This window comes from Sinocyclocheilus anshuiensis, unplaced genomic scaffold (genome assembly GCF_001515605.1).
Source record: "Sinocyclocheilus anshuiensis isolate Anshui unplaced genomic scaffold, SAMN03320099.WGS_v1.1 scaffold670, whole genome shotgun sequence".
In the NCBI taxonomy this organism is placed as follows: Eukaryota; Metazoa; Chordata; class Actinopteri; order Cypriniformes; family Cyprinidae; genus Sinocyclocheilus; species Sinocyclocheilus anshuiensis.
Window position 1 is genome coordinate 345,648 of NW_015546062.1, and position 11,532 is coordinate 357,179.

The following is an 11,532-nucleotide window of genomic DNA, read 5'->3' on the forward strand; positions in this document are numbered from 1 at the left end:
TATATAATACCATAAGGAACTCAGCAAGCGTATACATGCAAGTACGCTAAAGGCAGAAGAACATCTTTTAGAAACGCAAAGTGCATGCAAATATTATATTCAGAATACTTAAAATCTCTCTATAGAGGCTTGGGCTTTATATACAGTTTCAATCTCTCAGTATTTTTTTACAGTCACATGAATGACTGTCTGTCCGGTTTAGAGGTTAATGGTAAACAATACTGTCTGCCTGCATTGGGAATGTTTGTTTTTCATCCAATGTTTTAGGATGTAATAATGTATCACAAAAATGTTTATGGATCCCTGTAAATACATGAAATGATACAGGGGAATGCAGTTATATATATGTAATGTTTTTAATGTACTTTTGTTATGCTGTGTGCAATGAAAGCTGTGTAAGATTGTGATCTATGTGATCACTACAGTTCTATTGTTCTTTGATACATGAGCACTCTGCACCAAATCACATATGCATAAGCGCGTATCAGTCCAATGGATATGCTGATGTGTACGTGTGTGTATTGTGCTCTGTGTACAATAGACTAAAGCATTCAATGGCTGTGTGGTGTAAGCTGTAGCAGGGGAAAGTAGGACAGTGATTGGTGCAGATCTACTGTGGTGAAGGGATCTCTCCCTCCCTCTATTCCCCCCTCCCTCGCTCTCTCTTGCTCTCTCTCTCTTTCTTCTCCACTGTTACACTCTAACTCAATAACTATGCTCGCTTGCAGGCAGAGCTCAATGTGGGTCAGGAGAGCCAGTGTTCTCTCTTTCTCTTTCTGTATTCTCTTCCTTCATCTTTTTCTTGTCCACACACTCTTTCCGCATATTAAGTTTTCACCCTGTGCTCTCTTCATCCTCACTGATGTATGTAGATGAACTGTATGAATGTGCAAACATTATTAATCCTTAAAGCATGAGAACGATTAAGATTTACATTTGATTATGGAGACGTGTTCATTGTACCCCCTTGGAGATCCATTACTTATCACTTGAATAAAAGCATCATTCATAAATGCATTAAAGGGATAGTTCACCCAAAAATGAAAATTCTTTCATTAATTACTCACCCTCATGTCGTTTCAAAACCTGTAAGACCTTCATTCATTTTCGGAACACAAATTAAGATATTTTTTATGAAATGCGAGAGCTCTCTGACCTTCCATGGACAGCAAGGGTACTACCACGGTCAAGCCAAAGAAATGTAGTAAGGACATCGGTAAAACAGTCCATAGGACATCAGTGGTTCAACTGCTTCAAAAGCTACAAGAATACTTTTTTTGTGCAAAGAAAACAAAAATAATTTTATTCAACAATTTTCTCGTCCGAATGACGTCTTCTGCCATTATGGAGAGTACCACGACGCGTGCGTTTCTCTGCACGTAAACAAGGCGCAGCGCATGCGTGTTCTACAGTACGTCAGCAGCACCACACGCATGCGTTGTTTACGTGCAGAGGTACTCTCGATAATGACATACATTCGTTTTCACTAAACTGTTGTTTACACTACTAATACATAGAAAAGAAAAGGAAGTCAAAGTGTTCAGTAGATAAGGTGAGGTTTGACTTTGTAATTAGCATATTAAATACAAATTTCCGGTTGCTAAACAAAATCAAATGTATTCCATTTCAAACTATTTCTTTATTTGGCACTCATAACTGAAAGGATGCTACTGTAAGATCAACAATCACATAATATGCTACTTTTAGGCACATAGGTTTGAACTTGTTTTATAGACTCAAAGGCAGTGCATAGAGGATACACTTTCTCAATGTTTGTTTTTGTTTTCTGTCTCTCTGATGAAGGTATGGACCAATTGCCATCAGTGAGAGATGATTCCACATGAAGCACATGAATCCTTTCATGACAAGAGTCCTGACAATGGGCAAGACTATAGTAAAAGTGGAGCAAAGTAATAGAACAATTAAAATCTTGACAACTGAGTTCTACTTTGAACTTTAAAACATCCTGATCAAGACGAGTGGGTTAAAATACGGGACAAGCTCCAAGACCATGAAGTCTAACCAGGAGCGTTGTAATGAATGTCTTCCGCCAAAAAAGCGGGAGATTTTAGCTCTGGAAGGGAAGCAGGTGCTGGTGTCAGCTGCTGTTAGTGAGAGCCAGAGTGGAGAGAATTTGGCTTGGCTAGCCAGTGTTGCTACCATGGCTAGCATGGCCCACATCCCCAACAATGCAGGCCCATCACAGAGCAACAGTGCTGAGCCTGACAGCCCCCCACCATCAAATAAGGCTCTCACTGTGGTGACGGAATATCCTCCAACTACTACATCTGCTGGCTTTTCATTCTCTTCCAATAGCTCCACGTACAAAGGAGTTTTCTCTGGGCCTACCATGCTAACAGCCAATCCTGCAGTTCTCTCCACAAGCCTTCCTCAAACCATAGGCTCCGTCCAATACACACAACTTCCCCCCAATCTCCAGCTCATAGGACCCTATACAAGTTATATCTCTTCACAAATTGTGCCATCCACAACCAGTCCAACACAGCCACGGAGGACGCCACAAGAGGTTTTGGCCACAACAGCTGTCATCTCCCAAGCATCCAGCCTTGATTCACAGAATCATCATGTAATTTCCTCTATACCAAATGTTTCCCATAGTCAATGCATCCAGGTAGAGAGTGCTCCTTTGGGTTTGGCAGTGTCCTCCCCTTCTGCCCAACTGCCCATTCAAATCCATCCACATTCAGCAGTCCTTGCCCCTCATGCCCTGGCCCTTACCCCCTCTCAAGTGGTTCTACACTACACAGATGGCTTCATTGCAAAGCAACCGGACTCACATCCCAGAGAGATGCAGAATGGTACATTAGGAGAGATTTCAATGGTCAAGCACAGTACTGCCAAAGGGATTCTTAGCCAGTCAGAAGGTGACCAAAGCCACAAGCAAAACCATAACCTGGGCCTCCAGACCCAAGCTCAGGTTCTGCTTCCAACAGACTACAGCACTCATGAGAGAACAGGACTGCAGACATCGCTGATGTTGGTATCCAGTAGCCACCTTGCAGCAAACAGCAACTCAGAGCTCCAAAGTATCTTGGGTAAGAACCACTCATCTTTGCACCTTGCTGAGAGAGGAGGGATCTGCATAGGCAAACCAATGTCCAGAGTGTCCGCCCTTACGTCCTCAGACAGCCAAGTTTCTCTGGCCTCCACAATCTACCCGCACACACTCCTGCAGGCTCCTCACAACACTCCCCAACAAGAGCTCTCCACCAGCCTTTACTCTGCAACGCAGCTCCCAATTATTGGCTACATCACCAGTGCTTCTGGTGGACCCCAGCAAGCAGTAACTGGTTATCAAAGCAACCTGCCACAGCACGTGGTGATCTCAGGCAACCCCTCCTTGCTAATTCCAGTGAGTGCCACTAACATCAATCCAACTACTGCTGAGCCGGAGGTCACCCGCTGTTCTGTCATCCCCAGTGTTGCAAATGCATCAACAGCTCTGCCTCAGACCTTTATTAATACATCCCCACCTGCAGCTGCAGCTTCAGTCCTACCCAATGGTAAAGACATCACAGTTTCTGATGGAGGTCATGCCTCCTGTGTCATGCCAAGTCCAACCCAAATACAGCTGCCTGTTCTTTCAGCCGGTGTAGTGGGGTCTCCAGTTCCTGTAACACCTCCAACATCCACAAGCCCTGACAGCTCACCATCATCACCATCACCAGGCCTACCACCATTCTTCATGAAGGGCTCTATTATCCAGTTGGCAGACGGCGAACTAAAGCGTGTGGAGGATCTGCGGACAGAGGACTTTGTGCAAAGTGCGGAGGTGAGTGGAGAACTGAAGATTGACTCCAGCACTGTAGAGCGCATAGAGTGCAGCCGCACACCCAATGCTGTCATCATACAGTTCTCAGTGGGAGAGAACAAAGCCCAGGTTAGTCAGTTTCTTTTCAAACCAAGCTCACTTGTCATGTTAGCAGTAATCTTCGGTAGAGCTTAATGAACCATTGGAACTCAAATATTATTATTGGTTTTCTCTGTTTTAGGTCTGTGTCGAGGTTCTGGTGGAATACCCTTTCTTTGTGTTTGGTCAAGGTTGGTCGTCCTGCTGCCCTGACCGCACCACCCAGTTGCTAGCACTATCCTGTGCCAAACTCTCTGTGGGTGATGTTTGTATCTCTCTAACCCTTAAAAGCCTAAAAGATAGCATTCAAAAGAAAGATAATTTTTCAGACTCTTTGACGAAATACAAACCAGCCAAAAACAATGGGCCAGTTGAGGAAAGACCAACCCAAATGGAGGATATTAAGAAAGGACACAAAATGACATCAGGAGTGGAAAATACTGCAGGAACACTGGTTGAAACTTCTAACCCAAGAAATTTGTTGACCCTCTTGGAGAATGGGGGAATAATTTCTCAGACACAGGTGAACCTCCAGACCCAGGCAGAAAAGACATGCACATTTAGTGTCGAGAGAGCAGTTAGCCGCAAGAGGAGATGGTCTGCTCCAGAGAGGGGAGAAATATGGAGGTCGCAAGAGGACCCTCAGATTTTACCCAAATTTTCCTTCCTCCCACATCGGCTGAAGGTCAGCATTGAGGGCCGCTCTAGCACAGGTTGCTGAGGATGTTCAGAACTCCATAGAGCAGTGGTGGGGAGTCAATTTCTAACCAAGAAATACATTAATTAGCCTTACTTAATTTGAGAAATCACATAATGTTGATTAACTGAATAAAATTTATTTTTACTTGGTGTCCAAGAAAATGCTTTTGCTTCAAAAACAGAGACTCCGAATACTTTCCCCATCACTGCCATGGACTCCAAGAGGGACAAGGAAGAGCAGATTTACTTTTTGGTACTTTGTTGCTTTCCTATCACATTCATATCCAGGTTACTGTAACTAATGTGTTTGATCATTTGAGTCATGTCATATGTAATATTTATCCTTAGACATTTTTTTTAAATCAGCTGGACATGACAGTTTTGGCTTGTATATTGCAAGTTCTGACCACTTTTTTCTCAGCTTGCTGAGCAGTTGGTGTATAATTTTATTCTACTGTTATGTGTACTGAATTCATTCATAATCAGGGCTTTGACTGGATATGGACTGTTACATGGATTAATGGCAAAAGGTTAACAGTGACTTCCGCAAGTTGTGTGAAAATGATTATCTTGACAGACGCAGCCTTCCACTTGTTACTGCCCCCAATAATCCCTTGCTTACATAATGTCATCTGAGAGTGACATGCTCGAGTGACTACTTTAAATCAGACTTAAGTCAAGTAAAGCATCAAGATACAACATTGAATGTTAAATGATTTATCCTTATATGTTAATTCAATTGCTGATAGTCTTCTAGATATGCAATACTGAGCTTTCACATACCTCATATGTGCATTTAACAATTAACCCAATCAGATGGCCTGATCGGATCTGTGATCTCAGTTTTGAGTGAGAAAGCGTTGGAGAAATCTTCACATTGTCAAAGTGGCTGTGTAGAGAAGTCTCCGTTCAAGACAGAATTAGCACTTTAAAGAAAGGTTAGGGGAAGTTGAATGAATGGATGGAAACATTCCCACCTTTGTTTTGTTACTACGGCAACAGACCATTTTGAGTGCTGTTAGTCATTTTGTGCATTACTACCCAATTTCTGTGCAAAGCACTTCTCATTTAGTGTTTTTCAATAATGATGTCTTCTTTACACTATTTTAAGTATTGGGGCCTTAATCAGTCCAGCTGCAATAATGAATTCTTTGTTAAAGATACAATATGATTGCCATACAAATAAATCTACGCAGCATACTCAAATGTTCAAAACAAGCCATGTTTTACAGGGTTATCACAAACAGAATTGGCCTTTTTGTATTGACTTGTTTATATAATAAATTTAGCATCTGATAAAGTTAACAAAATTACATAGATATGATCATTTAAATTGTAAGAATCAGTGGGTCAAAGGAGGATGCTGTGCTGTGTTCAATCTGCTCTGTCACTGAAAATTTAAATTTCCAGTATAGGCAAAAATTAATTGCGAACATAGACATAAGATATCCTGAAAGGACTATGCTTCAGTCTCTCACAGCCTATTTTTTGTCTGCATCAAAATCATTTATAGCTACTACTCAGAATAAGGTATGTCATCCACTGTGGGTCTCTTTTATAATTTTGATTCTCCATACTTAGCAGTGTGCTGCTAATGACCTAAACATGTAATGGTCAGTCTTGTAACTTCTCTGCAGAGAAAAAAAAAGAAAATACAATATGAATGTTGAGACACTATCTTTAGATTTTAGTATACACATTATCTATTTTCTCTGTCTTTATCTTTGCTGTGCTGGTCATGTTAAAGGAATTAATTTAGTACACTGCAATGAAAAATAACAGAGAAGGTAATAATCCATAAACTTTCTTTTTTAAATGACTAATGTAATTGCTCTATTCCATAAACAAAAGCCTTATGGGATTGTCTTCAGATGTATTTTGTGTGAAACAGTCACAAAATAATTCTTATCTAATTCAACTGACTGTTTAATACATATGAGTGCTGTTATCAATTCAGAAAAAAAATATTTGAATACATATAAGAATTTTGCTATTTGCACAAGTAGACATTTTAAAGAGTAAAGCCGAGTGTATGTATGGAAACTTATAGTTAACAGTAACACTTCATATTGCCAGCTCTGTAGGTCACCTAAAAACTATTCATTTTGATATGTGTGGTCATGAGTGTGAGTTTTTCACTAAAGTCAGTTTGTTGACTGACTTGAAAAAGGTATTGTTCTAGGGTTTTATTCAGATGGAATCACAATAGACCTCATATTGTAGAAGTAATGCTTGATTGCACATTCAGTCCAATTTGGATTTGGATTTTATGCACTTTTGAAGAGAGAGGACAATGAAAGAGAAATGAAAGGGATTGTTGATTAGTAGCCACACAGCTACAATATGTTCAGTACAGTCCATTGTACTGGTGATACTGGTAAGGCAGTAGAAAAGTCAGTGCTATGACAATAGACTAGAAACCATTACAAAAGTATCAATGTTTCTGGATTGTTGTTTGTTTCATATGTATCATTGTTCTCTCTCTTTTCTCTCTCTCTCTTTTTTCCTGTGTAGCTAATTACATGTAAACCTCAGTGTGTTTGTGCACTGTGTGGATAACTTAATTGAAGACAGTCAGGTTTCAACACTGTTGGCAACGAACGTTCTTTTATCCAGTGTGTGCTATTCTGTTTCAACCTAACAACAGCGATTTATTATCATCTGCATCAAAAAAAACTTTTTGTTTGTTTGTTTGTTTTTAAAAAGAAGGCTGTCAGCCACTTGAAGGCATAAAAGCATTATAGCGATTTATAGTCAAACTGCATTCTCAGGTTGAGAAACTGGCCCGACTGTTTCTGTTCCTGTGTTACTTTTTGCAAAAATGCTCAGTTACAAAAAAAATAGCTGGTGATCATTTTAGCTCCAGTGCTATGACTCATGGGAAGTCACTGGCTGACTATTGCGCCCTCTACATCCCATCATTGTACATGCACCCAATGTACAAAGGCGGCTAACTTTAACTAGCATGATGAGTCATGTTGTGAATGTAGCTCTTGTGCTTGCTATTGAAAATGCATTCATATGGGAAAATACAACTTTCTGTTGTATGTATAAATTTGAGCATAAACAATATGGATTATATGCCTCAATGGTCCATAGCCAGGATTAGTTCTAGCAATACCACAAGGCCTCATTTAGGGTTGGAAGACCAAACTTGATGTCTAGAAATTGACCTATAGAATACACACCAATGATCTCATTGTTTTTTTCTTTTTCAAGGAAGATCTAGATCTTATACCTCCCGTTAAAACCTCAATCGCCAGAGTGACATTTCTTCAAAAAAGAAGAAAAAAGCACATAACTGATTTCTCATTTTCTTATATATTCGATGTAAATGACTATATTTGTGTGATTCGTTGTACCTGTGATATTTTTCTCATTCTTTGACAAGCTCCTTTTCTACAAACTGACAAAAAGCAATTAAGACAGAAGTCAACCTCAGCTTTTCTAACTGTGGCGTGTTTATGTGAACAGAGCATCCAAGACTGTTCAGTGAAGTCAGTGATCATTTCTTTGGTGGTGCTTGCAAGTTTTTGTAGCTGTTTTGATTTTTGTTAAATAGAAAGGAACATCGGATTCGACTTTTGGCTAATATGTCTAGTTCAATGACTTCCTGTATAGTACAAATCTATTGTATCTGTATAATCACTCTAATAAACTACTGTGCCAATTTTGGTTGCCTTTTTCCTTCGATAAACTGATTTTATTTGAGATGATAAACCTAAAACTGACTGAAATCAGTTTTTTGTTGTTGTTTTTACTGTACAGCCACACATAGATGCTTTGAATTATTCAATGACAAAGTCAAGGTTGTGCTTGACCTCTTTACAAATGCCTCCTGAGACCCTTTAATTCCTCATATATGCACATATGCTGCATATATGCTGTATAATTCCTCATATAATGTTTCAGATGGGGGTTTTTGCCGTGATGCCATAGGAGAACAAAGGTTTCCCCAAATAATCTTTTAGTGAACCAATCTTAAGAGAATCACTTTTACTAGTTTAAAGAACATTAATGTAAAGATCCTTTTGTGCGTTGAAAAGTTTTCATGGATGCTAAAGGTTCTTCATGGAAACATAGGTGCTAATAAAGAACCTTTATTTTTAAGAATGTGGAGAGATAAAATATGGAGAAAGAGTGGAGGCGTCACTTTCAATAAAATGATGATTGCCCCATGTCTCCGATCACAGATATGCACTTTTCTAAGACACTACCTTCAGGTAAATACCTTACATCAACTCCAGCCACCCATTACATAACACATGCAAACACACTCAAAGTATAGCTTGACATGAAAATAGCCTGTGACTCAGATGGGTAAGATTGTGCGAGAGTTATGAACTTTGGGCTAAATGGTTTGTCTGTAAGCCTATAGTTAATGCATAGTAGTTTTCTTCATGGAGAACATTCTGTTCCTTGTTCCAGGCTTGCAGATGACAACCTGGGGCAGCACTGTTTTTCTTTCCTGAACATTTACCTTATATCATAATGTCTTTATCCACCAAATAAATGTCATACTACACATACTATACATCCAATATCACACGAGTGATGTTGATTAATACTGTTATACGAATGCTTTCATAGAACAGTTCAATAAACAATAAGTAAATGTTGAGTAACTTACATTGTAGACAATTTTTCGGTTTCAAATAACCGCTGAATTTCTCCGAGCAACAAAAACATTTGTAGTGTTTCGTTTCTAAATGAATCAATGTGTTTGAACTAATTGGGTGATAAAATGATTCAATGACTCACTCATTAAAACGTGGCTGTATTCGGAACAGCATACTAGCATATTACAACTACTATTTTTGCAATGTATGACAGGCATATTAGGAGAATTACTGTTCCGCATTCAGTCGGTCACTTTATCTGAATTAGAGTTTTTGAACGAATCAGGTGAATAAATAAATGACTCACTCATAAAGACTTGTCGCCTCCTACTGGCGTATTGATGTATCCTGTAGAAAGAGTCTCCATAAGACTACAAACAAGCCTCTCGGCATTAATTAATTAAATAAATATATAAATATTTAGTATATATGTAGAATATTTATCTCGATTTAGCCTACATAATTTTTAAATATAAGCATATTAAATTATAAGCAGATTGAAATTGTATTTTTAACTGGCCATGCTCTGTAAAGAAGTATAACACTGTCAGGACACTTATTTGATAGTTATCTTTACTGTACTTTACAGTACTTGCCTAGCCTTCTCAGAATTATCATAACGTTATACTGGCTATAACCTTTGCCATCAATTCACTTTCGACACAGACACTGTAGCCTGCATATCAGTACTGTAACACATATAGCATATCAGTAGTTACATGTACAGTATATCAGTAGTTATACGTGCAAAACATGAGTCTCACTACCTTAAAATGAGACTCTGTACTGTACAGTACACTGTTAGAGAAGTATTTTATTAATATGAAAAAGGGTGTGTGTATATAGTATTACAGTTGCATGAATAAAGGTGCACACGGAAAGATGTAATATGTCTAGAATAAGGTCCTAGAATTAATTAAACAAAACAAAAACAAAAATACCAGGCAGGTATTAAAAGGTGTGTAAAAGCTCTTTATTACATAACGAAATATTGATGAAATACATGTCAATCTGAAAGAGGACATAATTCTTTGTTATATGGACCCTTTTGTAATATAGTGCATAATAGACTTATTTTATGACTACTGCAGTAGCACTAGAAAGAACCCCTTTTCATGTAATTTAACGAAATGTATTTTCTGAAATATTTGTAAGATAAAACTGTATACACACAGAGACAAATATAAAATACACCTTTTTAAAAATCCTTTCTGATATAGAATACAGTTGATGTGGAGTGTTAAGAACTACATTTGTATTTACTTATGTGTCCTAATACAGTAACTAAACAATCATAAGAAATTTGCTGAGTACCATGCCCAATATTTGCCTCTCTTAATGACCTCCAGTATAAAACTGTTTATTCATTTTTATGCCTATAAATATAGTGCATACTGTGAAAAATAACAGTATGATTAACAGTAGTAATTGTTTTTTTGTTTGTTTTTTGAGGTATTTGCTGATAGCCGGCCTCACCCTGTGATGTTCAGCTCACTCTTAAGAACCTCTGTATAATTTATCATAACATTTCTTCTGTATTTTTAAAATAGTCTCATGGTGTCCATGTATGGTGAGCAGATGTTATCCATCCTACATCTGGCAGGTATTTTCTTTATCGCCACAATCCTCTGAGACGGAAGTCCCTCTGGACACACTGAAGGTGGTGGTTTTTGCCTCTGCCAGGCCAAGTAGACTAGCACAGGTGGGTAAATAGACATGCTGAACACGGTCCACATCTGAACGGCACACTGGACAACACTGATAAGAGAGGAAAGAAGGGAAAATATCATTAATGTCAAACATATTCTTATTTAAACCTATATTTTTTTCTTTTTTGTTTTTGTTAATTATGCAGTTAGGCGATGTGCCAGTTTTAACTATCCAGTCATGCACCACTGAACTGAATGATATAAGACTTCTGTGATGTCAGAAGGTGAAATTCAAAAGGTCACAGGACTATTGCGTAACGAGAAATGTCTGATTATCAAGATCTACACCCGCTAATGGCTGACAGCACGTCGAGAAATATGTTAGGAGGGTAACCAGAAGTTATGTAAACCTAAGAGTGTAAGTTCTCTTAATCATTAACTTAACTGGTCAATTTAGATGATTGCTAAGCATGAGAAAAAAATTACTTTCTTTTATTTGTCATCAGTGTTGAATATGTTGAACGTTTTTTTCACAAGAAAATACCACAATATTACACAATACACAATATTATATGTGATATAGTTATATATAATATATGAGATATAGTGTTTTATATATAAATATATATACAGTATATATATATATATATATATATATATATATATAATAATGTATATAAATAAATACTGTCAA

At 38.1% G+C, this 11,532-nt stretch overlaps 2 protein-coding genes across 6 annotated transcripts in view; one reads left to right on the forward strand and one right to left on the reverse strand.

Annotated features, from left to right (window-relative positions):
• LOC107699498 (ataxin-1-like) overlaps positions 1-7,626 on the forward strand; it is a 21,784-nt gene extending 14,158 nt beyond the window's left edge. For all 4 annotated transcript variants that reach the window (XM_016500753.1, XM_016500754.1, XM_016500752.1 and 1 more), the window contains exons 2-3: positions 1,804-3,901; positions 4,014-7,626. In XM_016500753.1, coding sequence (XP_016356239.1) covers positions 2,012-3,901; positions 4,014-4,592 — 2,469 coding nt within the window. In that variant the 5' untranslated portion in view covers positions 1,804-2,011 and the 3' untranslated portion in view covers positions 4,593-7,626. The remainder of the gene's footprint in view (positions 1-1,803; positions 3,902-4,013) is intronic.
• Positions 7,627-10,152: 2,526 nt separating this feature from the next.
• Positions 10,153-11,532, reverse strand: part of mylipb (myosin regulatory light chain interacting protein b) — a 7,703-nt gene continuing 6,323 nt past the window's right edge. For both annotated transcript variants that reach the window (XM_016500759.1, XM_016500758.1), the window contains one exon: positions 10,153-10,947. In XM_016500759.1, the coding sequence (XP_016356245.1) occupies positions 10,780-10,947 (168 nt within the window). In that variant the 3' untranslated portion in view covers positions 10,153-10,779. The remainder of the gene's footprint in view (positions 10,948-11,532) is intronic.